Source organism: Schistocerca serialis, chromosome 7 (genome assembly GCF_023864345.2).
Source record: "Schistocerca serialis cubense isolate TAMUIC-IGC-003099 chromosome 7, iqSchSeri2.2, whole genome shotgun sequence".
Lineage (NCBI taxonomy): Eukaryota > Metazoa > Arthropoda > Insecta > Orthoptera > Acrididae > Schistocerca > Schistocerca serialis.
In genome coordinates, this window is record NC_064644.1 from 36,407,969 (window position 1) to 36,432,911 (window position 24,943).

Sequence of the window (24,943 nt, forward strand, 5' to 3'; positions counted from 1 at the left end):
AGTGGTATGTCTTTCCCACAGTCAAAGTAAATTGTGATTACATTGTGGATTGTCACTACATAGTTTTAGCTTCAGCATTTCGGTAATTTTCGAAGCATTTGGCTTTTTCAAAGCTCATTCAGTGCAGACAATGACCTTGAAATGTTCTTCTATTGTGAGCTTTAAGGTACCCACAAAGACATCTGCAATTGCGTACTTTTATTCAGAAGCATACCAACATTTATTAGGATGTGGAAAATTCAGGCTAAAACTCTGTGGGAATTGTTATTTTGATCTTCTATCCAAAGACTAATTTGATGCATCTCTCCATGCCACTCTGTCCTGTGCGAGCCTCTTTATCCCTGAATGATTGCAGTAACTTACATCCTTCTGAATCCACTTATTGCATTCATCTCTTGATCTCCCTATACAATTTTTACCTCCCCTGCCCCCAGACGCACACATGCATATTCACTTTCCTCCAATACTAAATTGTTGATCCCTTGATGTCTCAGAATGTGTCCTGTTAACTGATCCCTCCTCCTATTCAGGTTGTGCCACAAATTTATGTTCTCATCAGTTCTATTCAGTAATTCATTAGTTACATGACCAACCCACATAATCTTCAGCATGCTTCTATAGTACCACGTTTCAAAAGCTTCTATTCTCCTCTTGTCTAAACTGTTCATTGTCCATGTTTGACTTCCATACATGGTTATACTCCATACAAATACTTTCAGAAAAGACTTCCTAATACTTAAATCTATATTCAGTCTTAATAGATTTGTCTTCCCCAGAAATGCTTTCCTTGCCATTGCATCTACATTTTATATCTTCTCTACTTTGGCCATCATCCATTATTTTGCTACCTAGACAGCAAAACTTATCTACTACTTTAAGTGTCTAATTTCCTAATTTAATCCCTTCAGCATCACCTGATTTAATTTGACTGCATTCCATTATCCTTGTTTTCCTTTTGTTGATATCCATCTTATATCCTCCATTAAAGATACTGTCCATTCCGTGTAACTGCTCTTTCAAGTCCTTTGCTGTCTCTGACAGAATTACAATGTCACGGCAAACCTCAAAGTTTTTTATTTCTTCTCCCTGAACTGTAATTCCTTCTCCAAATTTTTCTATCGTTTCCTTTACTGCTTGTTCAGTGTACAGATTGAATAACATCAGGGATCGGCAACAACCCTGTCCCCACACCCTCCTGAACCACTGCTTTTCTTTCATGCCCCTCGACTCTTATAACTGCCATCTACCATCTGGTTTCTGTACAAGTTATAAATAGCGTGTGACTCTAGGACTGTATAGTGTATGGATATTGGACCTTCCTTGATTACTATACACATTTCTAGAAATTTTTACACTCATCATTTTAGCGAAAGGTAATCTTACATGACATTTTATTACTTTATATACTTTACAAAAACATTTTTTTTTTTAAATAGGTATTCCTATAATCTATAAAAGTAGTGTTTGACCAAGTAATCCTTCACTACTGATTTGAAATTTTTCTGTCCATGATTATTTTTGTGGATTTTGGTAATGCATTATACAGTTTGATGTCAGGATGGAGTATGCCTTTCTGTAATAGTGCTGTATTTGTCTGTTGTAAAAGTACAACATTTGTCTTTTGTGGTAGCTGTGAAAGGCTTATTACAGGTGATGAATGGATTGCTACTGTTTAATTTTTCTTTTATAATAATTGTATTTTCTATTATGTAAAGACATGGAAGTGGCAATATTTTATTTTTCTGAAATAGTGCCTTGCATGATGATCTTTCATCTACCCCTTTCATTAGTCTAATAATCTTTCTTTGTAATGTGAATGATCTCAAACTTGTTCCTCAATTTCCCCAAAAAAACTATGCTGTACTCAATACAGAGCGGAGATAAGCAATGTATTGTTCTTAGATTATCATGTGATATACAGTTTCTTAATACTCATATTATGAAACATGTTTTTCTTAGTTTACTGTTTATTTAGTTTACATGTTGGGGTGTTACATATGAATTGGCTTAGTATGTTGTGTTCCACACCATGCACGATCTGTCACCTGAGTGATACGTATGCTAACTTTTACCTTACCAATATCTTGGGGTCACCATTCTTGAAGCTGTTTCCTGTAGTGCACCTGCTGTGCAACACCACTGGTCTGTGACATATGATTTCTTCACCTTTTGTAGTGGGTGGGTGCTGAAAGAGAGCTCTGATATATTTAAGCTACTTTTACCCTATTATGTCATACTGTATCATATTTTTGGTTAACTCTGCAAACCAAGGCAAAGTTTTTGGACTGCAAAAGGGCCTAATAAGACTCATGTGGTGTAAATTAAAAGACAGCAGGTTTCTTGCTTTGTGACATTTTTACCTCTTTGTTTTCACTGTGAGAACACATAATGAAAGCTGATTCATAATATAACAAATGAGAATCCATGTGAACCCAGAACGGTATAGTAGGTACGTTTATGGAAGGACGACTTTGCAAATCAGAATAGTTCATATTGATTGTTCTAACGATCTCCTATGTTACGCACAATTGGATGACCATTAATTGTAGTAAATGTTCATGGAGTAAAAACTATTGGCCAGATCTAGTGGTAGTTTTAAAGAAAAAATACTCATCGTGTTTTTTGAGGATCTCCTTCAATCCGTTGCTCGAAATTCTTCTGTCTAGAACCCAGATTCTCTTGTAGATCAGGAAACGTATTAGGTTGACGTGTTTCTTGAATAACATATATGACAATTTTCCTTTTTAATAGTCCTAGATGCCTTGCTGCCATCAATTACAATGTTCACTCAGCGAAATACAATCCATTTGTACGCAACTCGAATTTACAATTTGTCCAATAACTGAGCACATCAGGAAAACTTTACATCCCTCCTTCCTGCCAGAAAACACACATCACACACATTTAACATCATTCCAAAGTACGTCAATAAAGATGTAGTCATACCAAGATCGAAAAAAGTGTTTAGTATTTCAGCTTTACTCGTGTCATCCTCTGTTTCAATGTCATCATCACCCCAGAGTGTCTGGATATGCTGTTTCGATCCACTTACCGATTTGAGGTAAAACCAGAACTTCCTAGGATTTTCTGTCAAGTTGGTACATAAAATTTTAGTTTCGAATTCACTGAATGCTTCACGCATAGCCCTCCTTACGCCAACTTTGACACCATTTAGCTTCTGTTTGTCTGAGAGGTTTTGGCTGCGTTTAAACTTGCAGTGAAGCTCTCTTTGCTTTCGCAGTAGTTTCCTAACTTTGTTGTTGAACCACAGGGTTTTTTTTCCGTACCTCACAGTTTTACTCGGCATGTACCTGTCTAAAACTCATTTTACGATTGTTTTGAAATTTTTCCATAAACACTCAACATTGTCAGTGTTGGAACAGAAATTTTCGTATTGATCTGTTAGGTCGCCTGAAATATGCCTTCTATTACTCTTGTGAAACAGATAAACCTTCCTCCCTTTTTTTATATTCCTATTTACTTCCATATTCAGGGATGCTGCAACGCCCTTATGATCACTGATTCCCTGTTCTGCGCTTACAGAGTCAAAAAGTTCAGGTCTGTTTGTTATCAGTAGGTCCAAGATGTTATCTCCACGAGTCGGTTCTCTGTTTAATTGCTCGAGGTAATTTTCGGATAGTGCACTCAGTATAATGTCACTCGATGCTCTGTCCCTACCACCCATCCTAAACATCTGAGTGTCCCAGTCTATATCTGGTAAATTGAAATCTCCACCTAAGACTATAACATGCTGAGAAAATTTATGTGAAATGTATTCCAGATTTTCTCTCAGTTCTGCCACTAATGCTACTGAGTTGGGAGGTCGGTAAAAGGAGCCAATTATTAACCTAGCTCGGTTGTTGAGTGTAACCTCCACCCATAATAATTCACAGGAACTATCCACATCTACTTCACTACAGGATAAACTACTACTAACAGCGACAACACGCCACCACCGGTTGCATGCAATCTATCCTTTCTAAACACCGTCTGTGCCTTTCTAAAAATTTCAGCAGAATTTATCTCTGGCTTCAGCCAGCTTTCCGTAACTATAAGGATTTCAGCTTCGGTGCTTTCTATCAGCACTTGAAGTTCCGGTACTTTACCAACGCAGCTTCGACAGTTTACAATTACAATACCGATTGCTGCTTGGTCCCCGCATATCCTGACTTTGCCCCGCACCCTTTGAGGCTGTTGTCCTTTCTGTACTTGCTCGAGGCCATGTAACCTAAAAAACCGCCCAGTCCACGCCACACAACCCCTGCTACCCGAGTAGCCGCATATCTCTGTGTGCGTTCAGTATCCCCTGTTAGTCCTATTTGGTACGCGTCCCACTCAATGAGCAATAATCAATAGCAGGTCTCACAAGTGATTTGTAAGCAATCTCATTTATAGACTGATTGCACTTCCCAGTATTCTACCGATAAACCACCTGCTTTACTCACAACTGAGCCTATGTGATCATTCCATTTCACATCCCTACAATGTGTTGCACCCAGGTATTTGTATGAGTTGGCCGATTCCAACAGTGACTCGTTGATAGTGTTGTCATAGGATACTACGTACTTTCGTTTTGTAAAGTGCACAATTTTACATTTCTGAATGTTTAAAGCAAGTTGCTAAGCTTTGCACCATGTTGAAATCTTATCAAGATCTGACTGAATATTTATGCTGCTTCTTTCAGATAGTACTTTAGTACAGATAACTACATCATCTGCAAAATGCCTGGTTTTTACTATTGATATTGTCTGCAAGGTCGTTTATATACAATACGAACAGCAAGGGTCCTAATGCATGCCCCTGGGGCACACCCGAAGCTACTTCTATGTCTGACGATGATTCTCTATCCACGATAACATGCTGTGTCCTCCGGACCAGAAAATCCTTAATCCAGTCACAATTTTCACTTGATAGTCCATGGAAATGGAAGAGGATGTAGATGAAGATAAAATGGGAGATAAGATACTGCGTGAAGAGTTTGACAGAGCACTGAAAGACCTGAGTCGAAACAAGGCCCCGGGAGTAGACAACATTCCATTAGAACTACTGATGGGCTTGGGAGAGCCAGTCATGACAAAACTCTACCACCTGGTGAGCAAGATGTATGAGACAGGCGAAATACCCACAGACTTCAAGAAGAATATAATAATTCCAATCCCAAAGAAAGCAGGTGTTGACAGATGTGAAAATTACCGAACTATCAGTTTAATAAGTCACAGCTGCAAAATACTAACGCGAATTCTTTACAGACGAATGGAAAAACTGGTAGAAGCGGACCTCGGGGAAGATCAGTTTGGATTCCGTAGAAATGTTGGAACACGTGAGGCAATACTAACCTTACAACTTATCTTAGAAGAAAGATTAAGAAAAGGCAAACCTACGTTTCTAGCATTTGTAGACTTAGAGAAAGCTTTTGACACTGTTAACTGGAATACTCTCTTTCAAATTCTGAAGGTGGCAGGGGTAAAATACAGGGAGCGAAAGGCTATTTACAATTTGTACAGAAACCAGGTGGCAGTTATAAGAGTCGAGGGGCATGAAAGGGAAGCAGTGGTTGGGAAAGGAGTGAGACAGGGTTGTAGCCTATCCCCAATGTTATTCAATCTGTATATTGAGCAAGCAGTAAAGGAAACAAAAGAAAACTTCGGAGTAGGTATTAAAATTCATGGAGAAGAAGTAAAAACTTTGAGGTTCGCCGATGACATTGTAATTCTGTCAGAGACAGCAAAGGACTTGGAAGAGCAGTTGAACGGATTGGACAGTGTCTTGAAAGGAGGATATAAGATGAACATCAACAAAAGCAAAACGAGGATAATGGAATGTAGTCAAATTTAAATCGGGTGATGCTGAGGGGATTAGATTAGGAAATGAGACACTTAAAGTAGTAAAGGAGTTTTGCTATTTAGGGAGTAAAATAACTGATGATGGTCGAAGTAGAGAGGATATAAAATGTAGACTGGCAATGGCAAGGAAATCGTTTCTGAAGAAGAGAAATTTGTTAACATCGAGTATAGATTTAAATGTCAGGAAGTCGTTTCTGAAAGTATTTGTATGGAGTGTAGCCATGTATGGAAGTGAAACATGGACGATAACCAGTTTGGACAAGAAGAGAATAGAAGCTTTCGAAATGTGGTGCTACAGAAGAATGTTGAAGATAAGGTGGGTAGATCACGTAACTAATGAGGAGGTATTGAATAGGATTGGGGAGAAGAGAAGTTTGTGGCACAACTTGACTAGAAGAAGGGATCGGTTGGTAGGACATGTTTTGAGGCATCAAGGGATCACAAATTTAGCATTGGAGGGCAGTGTGGAGGGTAAAAATCGTAGAGGGAGACCAAGAGATCAATACACTAAGCAGCTTCAGAAGGATGTAGGTTGCAGTAGGTACTGGGAGATGAAGAAGCTTGCACAGGATAGAGTAGCATGGAGAGCTGCATCAAACCAGTCTCAGGACTGAAGACCACAGCAACAACAACACAGTCCATGTGATCGCATTTACGACAATGAGCATAGCTGTGGTACTGAGTCAAATGCTTTTCGGAAGTCAAGAAATACTGGATCTATCTGACTACCTTGCTACAAAGCTTTCAGTATGTCACATGAGGAAAGTGTGAGTTAGGTTTCACATGGTCGATGTTTTCAGGGTCCATGCTGGTTAGCATTAAGGAGGTCTTTCTGTTGAAGATACCTCATTATATTTGAGCTAAGAATATGTTCTGAGAATCCACAACAAGTCAATGTCAGGATTATTGGACTGTAGTTTTGTGGATCACTTGTCTTACCCTTCTTGTAGACGGGTGTGACCTGTGCTTTTTTCCAAGAACTGGGAACTGGGCACATTTTTTTTGTTTCAGGGATCTACAATAGATTATAGTTAGAAGAAGGACTAACTCAGTCACAGATTCAGTACAGAATCTGACAGGGATTTCATCGTGCCCTGGAGCGTTGTTTAGATGTTTCTCAACTCCACTGACACTAATACGTATTTCTCTTTTCAGTGCTATGAGGATTAAATTGGGGCAGTTCTCCTAGGTTTTCCTTTGTAAAGGAACATTTGAAAATGGAGTTAAGCATTTCAACTTTTGCTTTGGTACTTTCAGTTTCAGTTCCTATCTCCTTTCTATGTGGGAGGACACTAACATTGGTTCCACCAACGGCCTATACGTATTACTAGAAATTCTTTGGATTTTGTGAAATGTCATTTGCCCATATTCTGCTATGGTACTCATGTAAGGCATTATGCATTGCTTCCTTGACAACCAACTGTCTTTCATTGAGCATCTCTCTACCTATAGCCAAGCCCTTGAAATATTCTTTTAAACTTGCGCCAGACTTTCTCTACGTGCTCCTGGCCTCTGCAGGAGGTTTCAAGTCCCTCACTGAGATATGATGCTGCTGGTTTTTTAAAAGCTAGTTTACTGAACATATTTCCACTCCCGGGATTGGAATGACTCCTTACCCTCTCCCTTAAAACCCACATCCTTTCGTCTTTCCCTCTCCTTCCCTCTTTCCTGATGAGGCAACAGTTTGTTGCGAAAGCTTGAATTTTGTGTGTATGTTTGTGTTTGTTTGTGTGTCTGTCGACCTGCCAGCACTTTCATTTGGTAAGTCACATCATATATATATATATATATATATATATATATATATATATATATATATATATATATATATATATATATATATATATATATATATCTAAAAACAAAGATGATGTGACTTACCAAATGAAAGTGCTGGCAGGTCGACAGACACACAAACAAACACAAACATACACACAAAATTCAAGCTTTCGCAACAAACTGTTGCCTCATCAGGAAAGAGGGAAGGAGAGGGGAAGACGAAAGGAAGTGGGTTTTAAAGGAGAGGGTAAGGAGTCATTCCAATCCCGGGAGCGGAAAGACTTACCTTAGGGGGAAAAAAGGACAGGTATACACTCGCACACACGCACATATCCATCCACACATATGTGTGGATGGATATGTGCGTGTGTGCGAGTGTATACCTGTCCTTTTTTCCCCCTAAGGTAAGTCTTTCCGCTCCCGGGATTGGAATGACTCCTTACCCTCTCCTTTAAAACCCACTTCCTTTCGTCTTCCCCTCTCCTTCCCTCTTTCCTGATGAGGCAACAGTTTGTTGCGAAAGCTTGAATTTTGTGTGTATGTTTGTGTTTGTTTGTGTGTCTGTCGACCTGCCAGCACTTTCATTTGGTAAGTCACATCATCTTTGTTTTTAGATATATATTTCCTACGTGGAATGTTTCCCTCTATTTTTTTTAGATATATATATATATATATATATATATATATATATATATATATATATATATATATATATGCGCTTGTTTTAGTTGTCCTTTGTACCTTGGTAATCATTGCTGCCACAAGCGCGGTATGATCACTGATACCTGTTTTTATGTGGATATCCTGAAAGAGGTCAGGTCTGTTTGCTGCCATTGGATCCAATGTATTTCCATCATTAGTGGAGTTCCTGAATATCTGTTCTTGATAGTTTTCAGAGAAGGTACTTAATAATGTTTCACAGGATCTCTTATCACTCCTGCCACTAACAGAACTGTAATTTCCCCAATTAATTGTTGAATGTTTGAAGACTCCACTGATGATTGCTGTATGATTGGGAAACTGAAGTATAAGTGAACTGAAGTTTCCTCTAAAGTTTCCAGTAATGTCAGGAGATGAATCTGGTGTGCAATAGAAGGATCCAGTTACCATTTTTGCCCACCCCTGATACTGAGTCCTGTTCAAACAATCTCACATCCAGCTTCAATTTCTGTATCGGTGGATTTGAGTTTCTTGTCTCATGCGACAAATACACCACTTCCATTTCCCATTTGCCTGTCCTTTCGATTTTACACAGAGTACGCGAAGGAACTTTCCCCCCTTCTTGCAGCGGTGTACCGTAGGTCTCTAGAAGAGCATAGCGTTCCAAAGGATTGGAAAAGGGCACAGGTCATCCCTGTTTTCAAGAAGGGACGTCGAACAGATGTGCAGAACTATAGACCTATATCTATAACGTCAATCAGTTGTAGAATTTTGGAACACGTATTATGTTTGAGTATAATGACTATTCTGGAGACTAGACATCTACTCTGTAGGAATCAGCATGGGTTTCGAAAAAGACGGTCGTGTGAAACCCAGCTCGCGCTATTCGTCCACGAGACTCAGATGGCCATAGACACAGGTTCACAGGTAGATGCAGTGTTTCTTGACTTCCGCAAGGCGTTCGATACAGTTCCCCACAGTCGTTTAATGAACAAAGTAAGAGTATATGGACTATTAGACCAATTGTGTGATTGGATTCAAAAGTTCCTAGATAACAGAACGCAGCATTTCATTCTCAATGGAGTGAAGTCTTCCGAAGTAAGAGTGATTTCAGGTGTGCCGCAGGGGAGTGTCATAGGACCATTGCTATTCACAATATACATAAATGACCTTGTGGATGACATCGGAAGTTCACTGAGGCTTTTTGCAGATGATGCTGTGGTGTATCGAGAGGTTGTAACAATGGAAAATTGTACTGAAATGCAGGAGGACCTGCAGCGAATTGACACATGGTGCAGGGAATGGCAATTGAGTCTCAATGTAGACAAGTGTAATGTGCTGCGAATACATAGAAAGATAGATCCCTTATCATTTAGAATAGCAGGTCAGCAACTGGAAGCAGTTAATTCCATAAATTATCTGGGAGTATGCATTAAGAGTGATTTAAAATGGAATGATCATATAAAGTTGATCGTTGGTAAAGCAGATGCCAGACTGAGATTCATTGGAAGAATCTTAAGGAAATACAATCCGAGAACAAAGGAAGTAGGTTACAGTACGCTTGTTCGCCCACTGCTTGAATACTGCTCAGCAGTGTGGGATCCGTACCAGATAGGGTTGATAGAAGAGATAGAGAAGATCCAACGGAGAGCAGCGCGCTTTGTTACAGGATCATTTAGTAATTGCGAAAGCGTTACGGAGATGATAGATAAACTCCAGTGGAAGACTCTGCAGGACAGACGCCCAGTAGCTCAGTACAGGCTTTAACGTTTCGAGAACATACCTTCACCGAAGAGTCAAGCAGTATATTGCTCCCTCCTACGTATATCTCGCGAAGAGACCATGAGGATAAAATCAGATAGATTACAGCCCACACAGAAGCATACCGACAATCCTTCTTTCCACGAACAATACGAGACTGGAATAGAAGGAAGAACCGATAGAGGTACTCAAGGTACCCTCCGCCACACACCGTTAGGTGGCTTGCGGAGTATGGATGTAGATGTAGACGTAGATACTCTTAAATTTTCCCCAGATTCTCACTGCTATCAATTTCAAGTTTCAATTAGCTTTCGGTAGCTAGTATTATGTGAGCTTCACTGCTTTTCATGAGTGCTTCAAACTCTGGCACTCTGTTGCAAATGCTTTGGCAGTTTACGTTTAGGATTTTAATACTGTCACCAATCGGAGGCTTTTCTTTCGCTCTTTTGCACTGATACTTCTCGGTTTCCTACAGCTATTGTTATTTTGATTGCATGGACAGTCTCTTAATTGAAAAATCCTCATGTGCACCCACACACAGTCAGCTACCTCAGTAGCAGCGTCTGATGAGTAGTGCACACCTGGTCCATTTAGGAATATACAGTTCTCAACCCTAAGGTGCAAGTCTAGGAAGTCACAGTCTAGCTTGTCACAGAACTGTCGAAGTCTCTGGTGACTGAATTCCTTCCACTCGACTCAGAACCAAAGGCCCAAGATCAGTTTTGGGGACAATGCTACAAATGATGAGCTTCATTGAAACTCCATGCACTAGGCTGGTCTTCTCAACCCTCTCTGACAGTCACTAGAATGGTCCAACTTTGACTTTGGAGACCAGGCAACAGGCATGCACTACAGTTGTTTGCACTCTGTTCCCTCAGTGGCTGCCAGGAATGGCCTTTTCAACGTGTTGAATGAGGCCTTCAGGCATACACACTGAGTGCACCTGGTATTTTTCCTGTCCATTGCTACCATTTCCCTAAGGAGTACTATCATTTGCCGTATGTTTGAACTGCCAATGATTAATAGAACCCTATCCTTTCATGTTTGCCTCCTCTTGACACTCATTGCGGTAACTTATGAAAATATAACTTGTAAGCATCCAAAAATTCTCAAAAATACCTATTCCCTAAATAATTGTTCAATGATATTAGAGCACAGTTGTTTTGAATGAGGATATACCTTCTGATTTCAACAATTTTGAAAGAGCACAAAAAAGTTTAATCCTATAATTGTCGTTAACATAAGAGTTTATCACAGCACTCACGAATGTTCAAAATTTCACAATATATCACAATACAAATAGGTATTGATACAGTCAGTGAAAGATTATGTATAAGTGACCCGAACAGTAAAATATTCAAATCTAGGACTCAAATTGACATATGAATCTTGTACACGCAGTCTCACACAAATGAAAATTCTGAAGTCGGCTTTTATATTTAAATAAAGAAGGATATTGCGCGGATTTTTCGCTTAGCTGTTTCTGTGTACACTTCTAGTTTGGCATGCTGAAGAAGAACACTGCAGCGTGGGTTTATCTCGGTCAAAATCACTAAAATGTGCAGCACTAACTAAGCATGTCTTCTGCTTGTTGCAACTAACAATCACATCACAAATTTTGAGTACATGAGAACATATAAATCTTAAATTTTTAATATTTCGTTTAATTAAATGTGTTTACGAAGAATATTTGCATTATGGTAATCAACCAAATGTAAATTCTATTTAAAACAATAAGATTCACAAAAATACAGCCTGTAAAAAAATTTGGAGATTTTTGGGTGATTGTTTATTTGTAGATTAAATGAACGTGTTTGTGTTTGTGTGTGTGTGTGTGTGTGTGTGTGTGTGTGTGTGTGTGTGAACAAATTAACAGTTCTGTTGTTCAAGTCCACAACTTTTATTGTGCTTCCTCATGCAATATAATGGCATTCATAAACAGAATCTTTGAACATGGATTTTTTTAGGCTTGTTTCATCATGATAAATGTTTTTTTTGGGCTTGTTTCATCATGATAAATGTTATTATTTCAGTTGGTTGCTGTCCTACATGACCGAATGACTCAATGTCGTTATGTGAAACCGATCAAGAGTTTTGACTTGGGCATTAGACCTGAACCATGGTTTGAAGTGGACGTCATGACAAAGGGGCGGAAGGCGCTCGAAGATGTTAATACGAGCTTGGGTAAATATTTTCAGTGTAGAGAAAATAATAGTAGTTATTGTTGGTTTTATTCAGAATACAGTGCATCTTTATTTTTGTTGCCACAGGTTTAGCCTTTGATAACTGGGACCTGGACTTTTATACAGATCTATTTAAAAATAAGTTGAAGAGGAATCCCTCAACTGTGGAGTGCTTTGATTTGGCTCAGTCAAATAGTGAACACAGCAGGCATTGGTTTTTCAAGGTATTTATTTCACATATGACTGTGTAAATGTGATCTTAAAAAAATGCTACATTTAGCATTTCGTCTGATGTTTCCTTATTAGTTAATTTCACGCCCCCTCCCTCCCACTCCTTCTCTCTTTCTAACTTTTTCATGAAATGTTCATAAACTGATTGAGTGACCGAGCTGCAGAATAACAATTTTCATACTTAAGCATACAATCTTACAGCACTTGCTTATTGAGCTTTCCTATGATGCTCCGCATGACACCGTGAAGAACACACTGTGAAGCACCGTGTAGTTGACACTGGACCAAGTTGCATGTTGCCACATACCATATTCCAGAAAATCTAGCAACAGAATTAATATGATACACACAAGAATTTCCTCACATATGTATCACTTAGCATGACAAGTAGATAAGATAAATAATTTTCCTATGTATCTACCATAGCGCGCCTCATTCAGTTGTAGGAAAATTTAAATATATATAATGTATCTTGCCTATTGCTAATTTTTGTGACATTACAGTGTTTTCCATTAAATTACATCTGCAGCATTGAAAATACAGTCTGTGTCCTTTGCTGAGATACAACTGACAGTTCCAACTGAACATTAAGTATTCAATATTGCCAGGATTCGTAAGAGTTTTATTTGAGAAGTGCCAGCAAGACTTCTGCCTGTAGTTCTGTTCTCTTTGTGAGCAGGTTAAAATTGTGCACCTGACTGGGACTCAAAACTCTGAGCCATTTGGTCAAAAGGCAAAATCAGAGAGGCCATCGAAATACTTAAACACCCTAATAACATGAACAGGGAGGATGGACTCAGGCTTGCCCCACGTTGGCTGCAGCAATCAGAGCCCAACAGACCGCACTGCCAACACAAGGCACGAGCACTAGCGGCGAGTAACTGACGCCGCGTGGCCGACGTCCAGCAGTTGGTAAACAGCAGCAAACTTCTCATTCTACGGTGACCACCAGCCATGGTACACAACACAAGAGCCAATAGACAACAGAGGTCACATTCCCCCTCCACCACAATAACCTATTAAAATCAAGTTCCCTCTCCTTCTTCCTTAAGTGACCAATGAAACTAACTAGCTTTTCAAAATTCTGACGTAATGGCATGATCAGTGAACAGTAACAACAAAATATAAAGGACACTGCATAGCTAGAATGCACCATTAGACCCAGAAGAAGGCCGCTGCAACTGTGACTGAGACGTTGGTTTTCCCCAGCAGCAGTAGTTTTTTTTTTTTTACAATATGATGCGGTACCATTCCCAGAAAACTTTTATGTCGACTGACTCTGGCCGCGGAAGCCTACGCAATTGTGATAACACCATTAACCCTATAGACATCCGCAAGGTAAATATCCGTTTGTGGCTTTCTCGCTTGCAGTGGAATTTAGGAATATGAGTCCCCTTTTTTATTCTGTGGCCTATAGCTAAAGGGAATAGCATGTTACAGACCTGCTAAGCTTGCTGTGTTGTTTAATTGAAGCTCCTTTCTCCAAGTGGTAGCGATCATCAGTGGGTGGGTGTAGCAATATTTTTCTCAAGCAAGCTCTTACACTGTGCATCAGATAGCACACTTTTGTTGCTAATGCTTGATCTGTGTCATAGTCTTTCGTAGTGGTGCACCTGAAGAAGATCTTCTTGGTATACAAGCCACATCATTTTGAATAAAATTATTGACATTTCGACACCTTGCTCTGCTATTGTCTTCAGGAGTAAAATTACTGAACACTGCTGAGAGAACGGGGGCACCGCACATAGTTCGAAAAGATCAGTGTTTCAGTCCGTGGCTGGTCATTTTGGTATTCCATTAGTTAAACAGTTGTCAGAGATCAAATTAAATTGCAAAAATATACAATATTCCTGGATGGAATAATGCATAAAATAAAGGAAAGACAACCACTCTCCTATAGCTTACTGACGTGTGGTGCATAGAAATGTGCAACATTTACACCATCTTCAAGCTCGTATCCGCGCACCCACACACACAAACGTACACACCTGCAACCACAGTGAGACTGAGTCGGTCAGTCTTGTCACTGCTGCTGGTGTGTAATTTTGGGTGTAAGTCTGATTGTGTGTAGTTTTGCTACCGAAAGAGCAAGTGATCAAAAGCTACTGTCAATATTGTTGTCTGCTGTGTGTCTGAGCGCTACATATGTCAGCTATAGCTGAGTGGTTGCTGTCCTTTATTTTACTTATTATAGATTGTAAAGCTTTTATGAAAGGGGGGTACACACTTAGTAATGCACAGCGGCTGGCTTTGGGTACCAAATGAAAATAGAAACATGCAGCAGTTATATGGAGTCATACAGTGCCGGCTTTCACAGCTTTAGAGTTGTTTTTGTTTCTTGGGCATTTGATTGTGTTTCAAGGTTTATTTCTCTGCCTAACGTTTCACTCTCCAATGCTGTAGACATGATCAGGAGCTATAACGACTCAGAAAACAGTTACAGTGCCAGACATGCTTAACAAACTGAACTGTTTGCATGTATTCACGGAACCGTAAATTTGTGTTGCCATCTGGCCAGAGCCTTAGATTGCGGAGCTGTGTCACTGTGAGTTACAAAGCTCATAGTGGGGAAGAGTTGCTGCAGATTGCTTTATTTAATGCTAAGGCCCATGACTTATCTAATTTCAGCCGTGCTTCTTTTCTGTTAAAGTTATTTGTATACTTTTGAATTTCTATGTGGAAAAATGAACATGTGATTCCCTGGTCTGAATGCATGACTTGCTACTTCCGATTAATCCATGTTGCCCATACAGTTGCTTAGCCGTAATGCAGTTGTTAATTAAATTAAATTTAAGAAGGCATTAACACCCACCTTGAGGAACACAAGAGCAGTTCTCTGTGCAACACAGATAAATCGGCAGTAGCAGAGCATGCACTGGGACCAGTGAACAACAAAATTTGTTTTTTGGATACTAATAGATTTATGAATCTTTAAATCATTATTATGCTAGGATATGCTGAGAGACTGTAGAAACTGAAAAGCATGAAAACAACTCTTAACAGAAAAGGAGGATGGTTGAAATCAGGGAACTTGTTGGCCTTAGTGCTAAATAAAGCAGACAGCACCAGCTCTTCCCCACTACCCCTCTAAAAGCTCAACAACACATATCAATGCGTCTCCATGATATTAAGTAGCAGTTTGATGACATTACGAACTAACTTTTTCCTGGATACGTATAAACAGTTGGGTTAGCTGAGCTTTTTTTGAGGTTGTAACTGCTTTCCAAGTTGTTATAGCCATTGATGATGTTTCCACTAATGGAAGATGAAATTTTAACCACGGAAATACGGCTTGGACCGTGGCCTAATGCTCATAACACAAGTCACCAAGGATGGTTATAGGAAGGCTGGAGTGGCAGTTTGGGACATGACACCAGCCCCCTTCCCCCTTCACCCCCCCCCCCCCCCCCCCCCCCCCCCCCCCCACACACACACACACACACACATACCTTGTGATGTTATTTGGTTCCTTGCAGCCTGGGGCCATCAAACTCGACCTCACACACACACAGCTGCATTGCCTGCATTTGTGGAAGGCCATACCAGACCCAACAGTCAGTAGTTTTACTCCTGATGCTGATGATGATGATGATGGCAGTGACAGCTGTCGAAAGATCAAGGATTTTATTTGAAATGACCCAACTGGAAAATGGAGAGTCAGTTGTTAGGTACAATTAAAAAAGAAGTAATAATAATAAGAAGAAGAAGAAGAAACTGCCTGTAGAGATTGATGATAACTTTAATGGCTACTTTCACAGCTGGTGAGGCACAGACAATGAGGGCATTCGAAAGTATCTCACTACCGTAGAGGCGCCAGCAACTGTTCCGGTTCAGCTCACTGTTGCCGTCTAACTCTGCTGGTAAGACCGGTCCTGTGGTGACGGGGTACCAGTTCTGTAGACACCGCTACCTGAGTTGGGTAGGTTAACACTGAGAGCTGTTCTGCAACCTATTTGCTGCCTTGTGGATCGAGCTGGGGGCACACAGTAAACTGTATCATAATTACTTCTTATCCCCTCCCTCTAGGGCGCTTCGATGTAACAGGCCATTCAAAATTCCAACTAGAAATTTGATGTATCTTATCATTTTAGTTACTTTGATAAGGACTTAGTAATCACAGAGCAGAGATGCTGTTTTGTTTCATCAACATATGAAAGCGGAAATAATTCGAAGTTCAATATTCCCTCACATCACTGTAACATGGGTTAAGTATGTGTCATTTGGTATTGTCATAAAAGTGTTAAATCATACAGAATGTGAGTGCAAATGTGGAAGTTTCTCTCCAATGCAGAAGATGAATGTTATGTGGTCAGACGCAGATAATAAGTAACATATTATACAGGGTTATTTTAAATGATGGACCCATTTTCAAAACTTCATATTTGTTCAAGTACAGATCCAAAATGAACAAGCTTTATACCGATGAAAAGAGAAAGTTTCAAAGTTTTTTTCATAATGTTTTATATCAAATTAATAAATTTAATAATTTGTAATTAACTAGTGTTTAATAATTATTTGATAATGAGAAATGTGATAAATGTTATAAATGTTCAATGTGGCCACCGTGGTTGGTGGTTGAATACCAATTTTGGTACGAGATGCTCGCTGCACTGAGACTCACTTTTCATCAACTGGAGAACACAGAAAACCTTGTGTTCCACAGTCGCTTTCTCACTCTCAATTGATAGTGAAACAGAATGACGGCCCTTATGCCATGCGAACTCTGCTAGCCGGTTCTGAAACCATCACCACCTGCCCACCAAAAACTTTGAAACTTCCTATTCTCATTGGTATAAAGTTTGTTCATTTTGGGTTTGTACTTGAATACGTACGAATTTTTGAAAATGGGTCCATCACTTAGAATAACCCTGTATTTCACTAACATTTCTCTGATTAGTCCCACCTGAGGCAGTTTTCTTGTTAATAATGACTGTTGTTCTGTTACTGTTAGGTGAAAAACTGAATCAGACATAAGGACTGTTATGTCTATACTGTCCTTCAAAGTGGAGTTGTAATTCCGAAACCCATTGGACAGTAATTAGGTAATAAAAATATTGTGACTGAAGATGGAATATTATTAGTAAAATATATCACTAAGCTAGAAGTTGCATCCATGGACAGAACATGACGGAATGTTATTAATAGCATTGACAGTGCAGTTGTGAAAGAGAATTTTAGGAATTTGATGTAAGATATGGCTCTTCAACCTGTGTGTCTTTCCCCATAGTGAAAACAAGCTTGATAAAAATAATTTATACTAGAGAGGCCTGTAAGAAAACTTTCATCTTCATATATTTTTTCTGCCTTTCTCTCTTGGTTCATTTTTACACAACTAATTCAGAAGTAAAGTCAACATTATCACTGAATAGTCAGTGCCTCTACTATTCAGTTATCTTTACTCCTAAATTATTTACATTCTACCAGGACTTTCCATTACCATATCTTTTTATTTTCAGGGCCGCATGATTATTGATGGAGAGGAGCAGAAGGAATCCCTAATTGACATGATTATTGATACGCAGAATTCATCAAACCAAAACAATGTGATAAAATTCAATGATAACAGCAGGTAAGTAAACCATACTTTAATTCTGCATCAGCACTAATAATATGCGATTGCCCTTTCCTACCTTTTTACATTACATTCATTGGTCAGATACTAATTATCCATTTGGACCATTGTATAGTTTCAGTTAGTGGCTTAAGGCAAATGCTGGGTTGGTCCCCTAAATGACAACACGGACAATATCTAAACTCATCTGTGCCAAGCACATGACCTCAGGGTCATTTGTCGTTGTTGTTGTGGTCTTCAGTTTGAAAACTGATTTGATAAAGCTCTCCACATTAATCTATCCTGTGCAAGCCTCTTCATCTTTGAATAACTGTTGCAACCTACATCCATTTTAAAACTGCCTATTGTATTCATCCCTTGGTCTCCCTCTGAAATTTTTCTCCCCATACTTCCTTCCATTACCAAATTCTTGAGCCCTTGGTGCTTCAGAATGGGTTCTATCAACTGAGCTGTTCTTTTAGTCAAATTGTGTGATAAATTTCTTTTTTACCCAATTCTGTTCACTATCTCCTTATTACATACTTGATCTACTTGTCTAATTTTCCAAACCTCGTGCGGTGCAGTCCCCAACAATCAGTCTTTCCTTCTCATCCTGTCCTGTAAGTCTCCCCTGATCTGGGGTTCTGGATGACTTTTCTAAACTGTACCCCTTTCCCTAAACCTATCTAGTCCTTTTCCTTCACCCCTCTTCCTTTCCCTTCTACTCTTCTGCCAGAAGAAAGAGCCACTGGCTCCGAAAGCTTGTGAAAGTTAAATCGTTTTGTGTGTGTGTTCCCCTGCTGCTGCTTGGTGAGTAGATTTTTTTATCTGTCCATTTACATGATATTATTAGTAACTGATTTTTTTGTTGTTGTATCTAATCTTTAGCATTCTTCTGTAGCACCATATTTCAAACACTTCTACTCTATTCTTGTCAGAACTGCTTGTCATGTACATTTCAGTTCCTCATAAGGTTATAATCCAGACAAATACCTTCAGAAAAGACTCCCTAACATTTAAACTTACGTCAAACATTAGGAGATTCCTCTCTTTCATAAATACTTTGCTTGCTGTTGTCAGCCTCCATTTTATATATCTCCTCTACTTCAGCAAGCATCAGCTATTTTGCTGCCTAAATAGCAAAACTCTTCTATGAAACAATGGAAACTCCAAGTAGGAATATTAATCAAGGCTAGTGAAGATGTAGGTCTAAGGATAAGTGAAGACAAAACTAAATACCTGGTTACTACTAGAATGCCAACAGCAGTAGATCAGGAAATGTTAAGAGTTGGTGACATGCAGTTTGAAAAAGTGAACACATTTAAGTATCTAGGCGTGGACATCACTTTGAGAAATGAGATTGAATCCGAACTGAAGAAGAGATTACGGGCAGGAAATGCGTGCTACTTCTCACTGAATAGATTACTTTCATCACAGATATTGTCTAGGAAATTAAAGATTAGAATATACAAAACTATTATTCTACCAGTTATGCTGTATGGGTGTGAGACTTGGTCTCTCACTGTGCAAAATGGAAAAGCCGTTTCGAGTATTTGAAAACAAAATTTTGAGGAAAATTTTTGGAGCAAAAAGGGATGACATTAGCAGGGAGTGGCGAAAACTGCGTAACAAAGAGGTTCACAAACTCTATTCAAGCCCTGACATAATCAGTATTATTAAATCACGTAGGCTGCGATGAGCGGGTCACGTAGCTTGAATGGATGAGGGCAGGGCAGCGCGCAGAGTACTGGTAGGGCACCTAGAAGGAAAATGTCCTGTGGGGAGACCGAGGCGTAGATGGGAGGACAATGTGAAGGCTGATTTGAGGAGCCTAGGTATTGAAGGTGAATGGAAGGAAATAGCCCAAGACAGGGACAGATGGCGAAAATACGTTGCTGCGGTAATGGACTCTCGAGTCCGTTATGACCAGTGAGTAAGTAAGTAAGTAAGTAAGTAAGGTAGGAATATCAACAATGTAGGAAAAGACAGATTGAAACTTACCATAAAGAAGACAAGTTAAGTTGCAGACAGGCACAATTAAAAGAGACTTACATAAAGCTTTTGGCCACATCCTTCATTAGTAAAAGAGAGACACATACAAGCAAGCACAATTCATGCACACATGACCGCCATTTCCAGCCTCTCAGTCCGGACTGCAACTATCATGTGGGATGCAACCAGCAAGCTAGAGGGAGCAGAAAAGGGGAAGGAATAGAAGTGTATGGATGGGAAGAGAGACAAACACTGTTTGGTGGAGTGTGCAGGGACTAGAATGCCAACAGGCACAGTGTCAGGAGGTTGTGGCGCAGGGAGTTGAGGAAAAAAGGAGAGGAGTGGGGAAAGGCAGCGGGTGTGGTGGTAGAGGGTGGGAGATGAGAATGGGGAGGTGATGATAGGACAGAGGGCGTGGAAACTGTTGGGTGGAGGGTGTGGGGCAGTGTGTTACCATAGGTTGAAGCTGGGATAGTTATGGGAGTGGAGAATGTGTTGTAAGGGTAACTCCCATCTGCATAGTTCAGAAAAGCTGCTGCTGGGTGAGGGGAGGATCAACATGGCCCAGAAAGTGAAACATCCATTAAAATAAAGTGTGTTATGTTCAGCTGCACGTTGTTCCACAGGGTGGTCTACTTTGCTCTTGGCCACAGTTTGGCTGTTGCTGTTCATCCTGGTGGACAGCTGATTAGTTGTCATACCAGTATAAAAAGCTGTGCAGTGTTTGCAGCAAAGCTAGTAAATGACATGGTTGCTTTCACAGGTGGCATGGCTCCTGATGGGTTAGGATAAACCTGTTACAGGACTGGAATAGGAGGTGCTGGCTGGGTGGATTGGGCAGGTTTTGCACCTGGGTCTTCTACAGCGATACAATCGCACCCGTTCCAGATTGCTGCTTGCATCCCAAGTGATAGCTGTATTCCGTCCCGAGATGCTAGAGTTGGCGGTCATGTGTGCATGAGGTGTGCTTGCTGCTGTGTGTCTCTTTTTTACTAATGAAGGCTGTGGTCGAAAGCTTTATGTAAGTGGCTTTTAAGTGCGCCTGTCTGCAACTTAACATTCATCTTTATGCGAAGTAGCAATCTGTCTTTTTGCCTGTTTGAATCTTGTTCTGCCTTCACTGGTTCATCTGTCAAGTCAATGCATTTGTCTTTAGTTGTGTTATTTATTCTTGTTTCTGTCAGTTGGCACCTAAAACTCCTTTTGAAACTTTCAGAAACTGATCTTTTTAAGTTACCCAAGTCCCATCTCCTTACTTTCCTTCCTTTTTGTAATTTCTTCAGTTTTAATCTACAGTTTATAAGCAATATATTGTTGTTGTTGTTGTGGTCTTCAGTCCTGAGACTGGCTTTGATGCAGCTCTCCACACTACTCTATCCTGTGCAAGCTTCTTCATCTCCCAGTACGTACTGCAACCTATATCCCTCTGAATCTGCTTAGTGTATTCATCTCTTGGTCTCCCTCTATGATTTTTACCCTCCACGCTGCCCTCCAGTACTAAATTGGTGATCCCTTGATGCCTCAGAACATGTTCTACCAACCGGTCCCTTCTTCTAGTCAAGTTGTGCCACAAACTCCTCTTCTCCCCAATCCTATTCAGTACCTCCTCATTAGGTATGTGATCTACCCATCTAACCTTCAGCATTCTTCTGTAGCACTACATTTCAAAAGCTTCTAGTCTCTTCGTGTCCAAACTAGTTATTGTCCATGTTTCACTTCCATACATGACTACGCTCCATACAAATACTTTCAGAAACGACTTCCTGACACTTAAATCTATACTCGATGTTAACAAATTTCTCTTCTTCAGAAACGCTTTCCTTGCCATTGCCAGACTACATTTTATATCCTCTCTACTTTGACCATCATCAGTTATTTTGCTCCCCAAATAGCAAAACTCCTTTACTACTTTAAGTGTCTCATTTCCTAATCTAATTCCCTCAGCATCACCCGACTTAATTCGACTACATTCCATTAGCCTCGTTTTGCTTTTGTTGATGTTCATCTTATATCCTCCTTTCAAGACACTGTCCATTCCGTTCAACTGCTCTTCCAAGTCCTTTGCTGTCTCTGCCAGAATTACGATGTCATCGGCGAACCTCAAAGTTTTTATTTCTTCTCCATGGATTTTAATACCTACTCCGAATATTTCTTTTGTTTCCTTTACTGCTTGCTCAATATACAGATTAAACAATATTGGGGAGAGGCTACAACCCTGTCTCACTCCCTTCCCAACCACTGTTCCCTTTCGTGCCCCTCGACTCTTATAACTGCCACCTGGTTTCTGTACAAATTGTAAATAGTCTTTCGCTCCCTGTATTTTACCCCTGCCACCTTCAGAATTTGAAAGAGAGTATTCCAGTCAACATTGTCAAAAGCTTTCTCTAAGTCTACAAATGCTAGAAACATAGGTTTGCCATTTCTTAATCTAGCTTCTAAAATAAGTCGTAGGGTCAGTATTGCCTCACGTGTTCCAATATTTCTACGGAATCCAAACTGATCTTCCCCGAGGTCGGCTTCTACCAGTTTTTCCATTCGTCTGTAAAGAATTCGTGTTAGTATTTTGCAGCTGTGACTTATTAAACTGATAGTTCGGTAATTTTCACATCTGTCAACACCTGCTTTCTTTGGGATTGGAATTATTATATTCTTCTTGAAGTCTGAGGGTATTTCGCCTGTCTCATACGTCTTGCTCACCAGATGGTAGAGTTTTGTCAGGACTGGCTCTCCCAAGGCCGTCAGTAGTTCTAATGGAATGTTGTCTACTCCTGGGACCTTCTTTCGACTCGGGTCTTTTAGCGCTCTGTCAAACTCTTCATGCAGTATCGTATCTCCCATTTCATCTTCATCTACATTCTCTTCCATTTCCATAATATTGTCCTCAAGTACATTGCCCTTGTATAGACCCTCTATATACTCCTTCCACCTTTCTGCTTTCCCTTCTTTGCTTAGAACTAGGTTTCCATCTGAGTTCTTGATATTCATACAAGTGGTTCTCTTTTCTCCAAAGGTCTCTTTAATTTTCCTGTAGGCAGTATCTATCTTACCCCTTGTGAGATAAGCCTCTACATCCTTACATTTGTCCTCTAGCCATGCCTGCTTAGCCATTTTGCACTTCCTGTCGATCTCATTTTTGAGACGTTTGTATTCCTTTTTGCTTGCTTCATTTAGTGCATTTTTATATTTTCTCCTTTCATCAATTCAATTCAATATTTCTTCTGTTACCCAAGGAGTTCTACTAGCCCTTGTCTTTTTACCTACTTGGTCCTCTGCTGCCTTCACCATTCATCCCTCAAAGCTACCCATTCCTCTTCTACTGTATTTCTTTCCCCCATTCCTCTCAATTGTTCCCTTATGCTCTCCCTGAAACTCTGTACAACCTCAGGTTTAGTCAGTTTATCCAGGTCCCATCTCCTTAAATTCCCACCTTTTTGCGGTTTCTTCAGGTTTAGTCTACTGTTCATAACCAATAGATTGTGGTCAGAGTCCACATCTGCCCCTGGAAATGTCTTACTGTTTAAAACCTGGTTCCTAAATCTCTGTCTTACCATTATATAATCTATCTGAAACCTGTCAGTATCTCCAGGCTTCTTCCATGTATACAGCCTTCTTTCATTGGTGATCAGTTCTCAAGAATCAGTCAAATGAGTGTTCCATAAACCACTTTTTTGGTGGATGAATTGTATTTCCTTAAGATTCTCCCAGTGAATCTCAGCCTGGCACCTGCTTTTCTTACAGTTAGTTTTGAGTGTTCATTCCACTTTAGGTCACCCTAGACTCCTCAGTATCAATTTTCTGTATTCGCTCCACTTGATATCACTTCAGTCAGTTACACCTGGGTGTCCTACAGTCATTACTGTTTTCAGTGATTTGTCACCAGTAGTGCAACAGAACAGTTATGGTTCTCTTCACCTACTTATGCGCAATATGTTACATTTATATAATGGAAGGAAACATTCCACGTGGGAAAAATTATATATAAAAACAAAGATGAGGTGACTTAACCGAACAAAAGCGCTGGCAGGTCGATAGACACACAAACAAACACAAACATACACACAAAATTCAAGCTTTCGCAACAAACTGTTGCCTCATCAGGAAAGAGGGAAGGAGAGGGGAAGACGAAAGGAAGTGGGTTTTAAGGGAGAGGGTAAGGAGTCATTCCAATCCCGGGAGCGGAAAGACTTACCTTAGGGGGAAAAAAGGACAGGTATACACTCGCACACACGCACATATCCATCCACACATACAGACACAAGCAGACATATTTAAAGACAAAGAGTTTGGGCAGAGATGTCAGTCGAGGCAGAAGTGTAGAGGCAAAGAAGTTGTTGAAAGACAGGTGAGGTATGAGTGGCGGCAACTTGAAATTAGCAGAGATTGAGGCCTGGCGGATGACGAGAAGAGAGGATATACTGAAGGGCAAGTTCCCATCTCCGGAGTTCGGATAGGTTGGTGTTGGTGGGAAGTATCCAGATAACCCGGACGGTGTAACACTGTGCCAAGATGTACTGGCTGTGCACCAAGGCATGTTTAGCCACAGGGTGATCCTCAGTACCAACAAACACTGTCTGCCTGTGTCCATTCATGCGAATGGACAGTTTGTTGCTGGTCATTCCCACATAGAATGCATCACAGTGTAGGCAGGTCAGTTGGTAAATCATGTGGGTGCTTTCACACGTGGCTCTGCCTCTGATCGTGTACACCTTCCGGGTTACAGGACTGGAGTAGGTGGTGGTGGGAGGGTGCATGGGACAGGTTTTGCATCGGGGGCGGTTACAAGGATAGGAGCCAGAGGGTAGGGAAGGTGGTTTGGGGATTTCATAGGGATGAACTAACAGGTTACGAAGGTTAGGTGGACGGCGGAAAGACACTCTTGGCGGAGTGGGGAGGATTTCATGAAGGATGGATCTCATTTCAGGGCAGGATTTGAGGAAGTCGTA

General features: G+C 40.2%; 1 protein-coding gene across 1 annotated transcript in view; it reads left to right on the forward strand.

Annotated features, from left to right (window-relative positions):
- Window positions 1–24,943, forward strand: part of LOC126412116 (phosphoribosylformylglycinamidine synthase) — a 223,331-nt gene that overhangs the window by 37,225 nt on the left and 161,163 nt on the right. Inside the window, exons 4-6 of the mRNA XM_050081551.1 lie at window positions 12,077–12,227; window positions 12,314–12,450; window positions 17,914–18,026. Coding sequence (XP_049937508.1) covers window positions 12,077–12,227; window positions 12,314–12,450; window positions 17,914–18,026 — 401 coding nt within the window. The remainder of the gene's footprint in view (window positions 1–12,076; window positions 12,228–12,313; window positions 12,451–17,913; window positions 18,027–24,943) is intronic.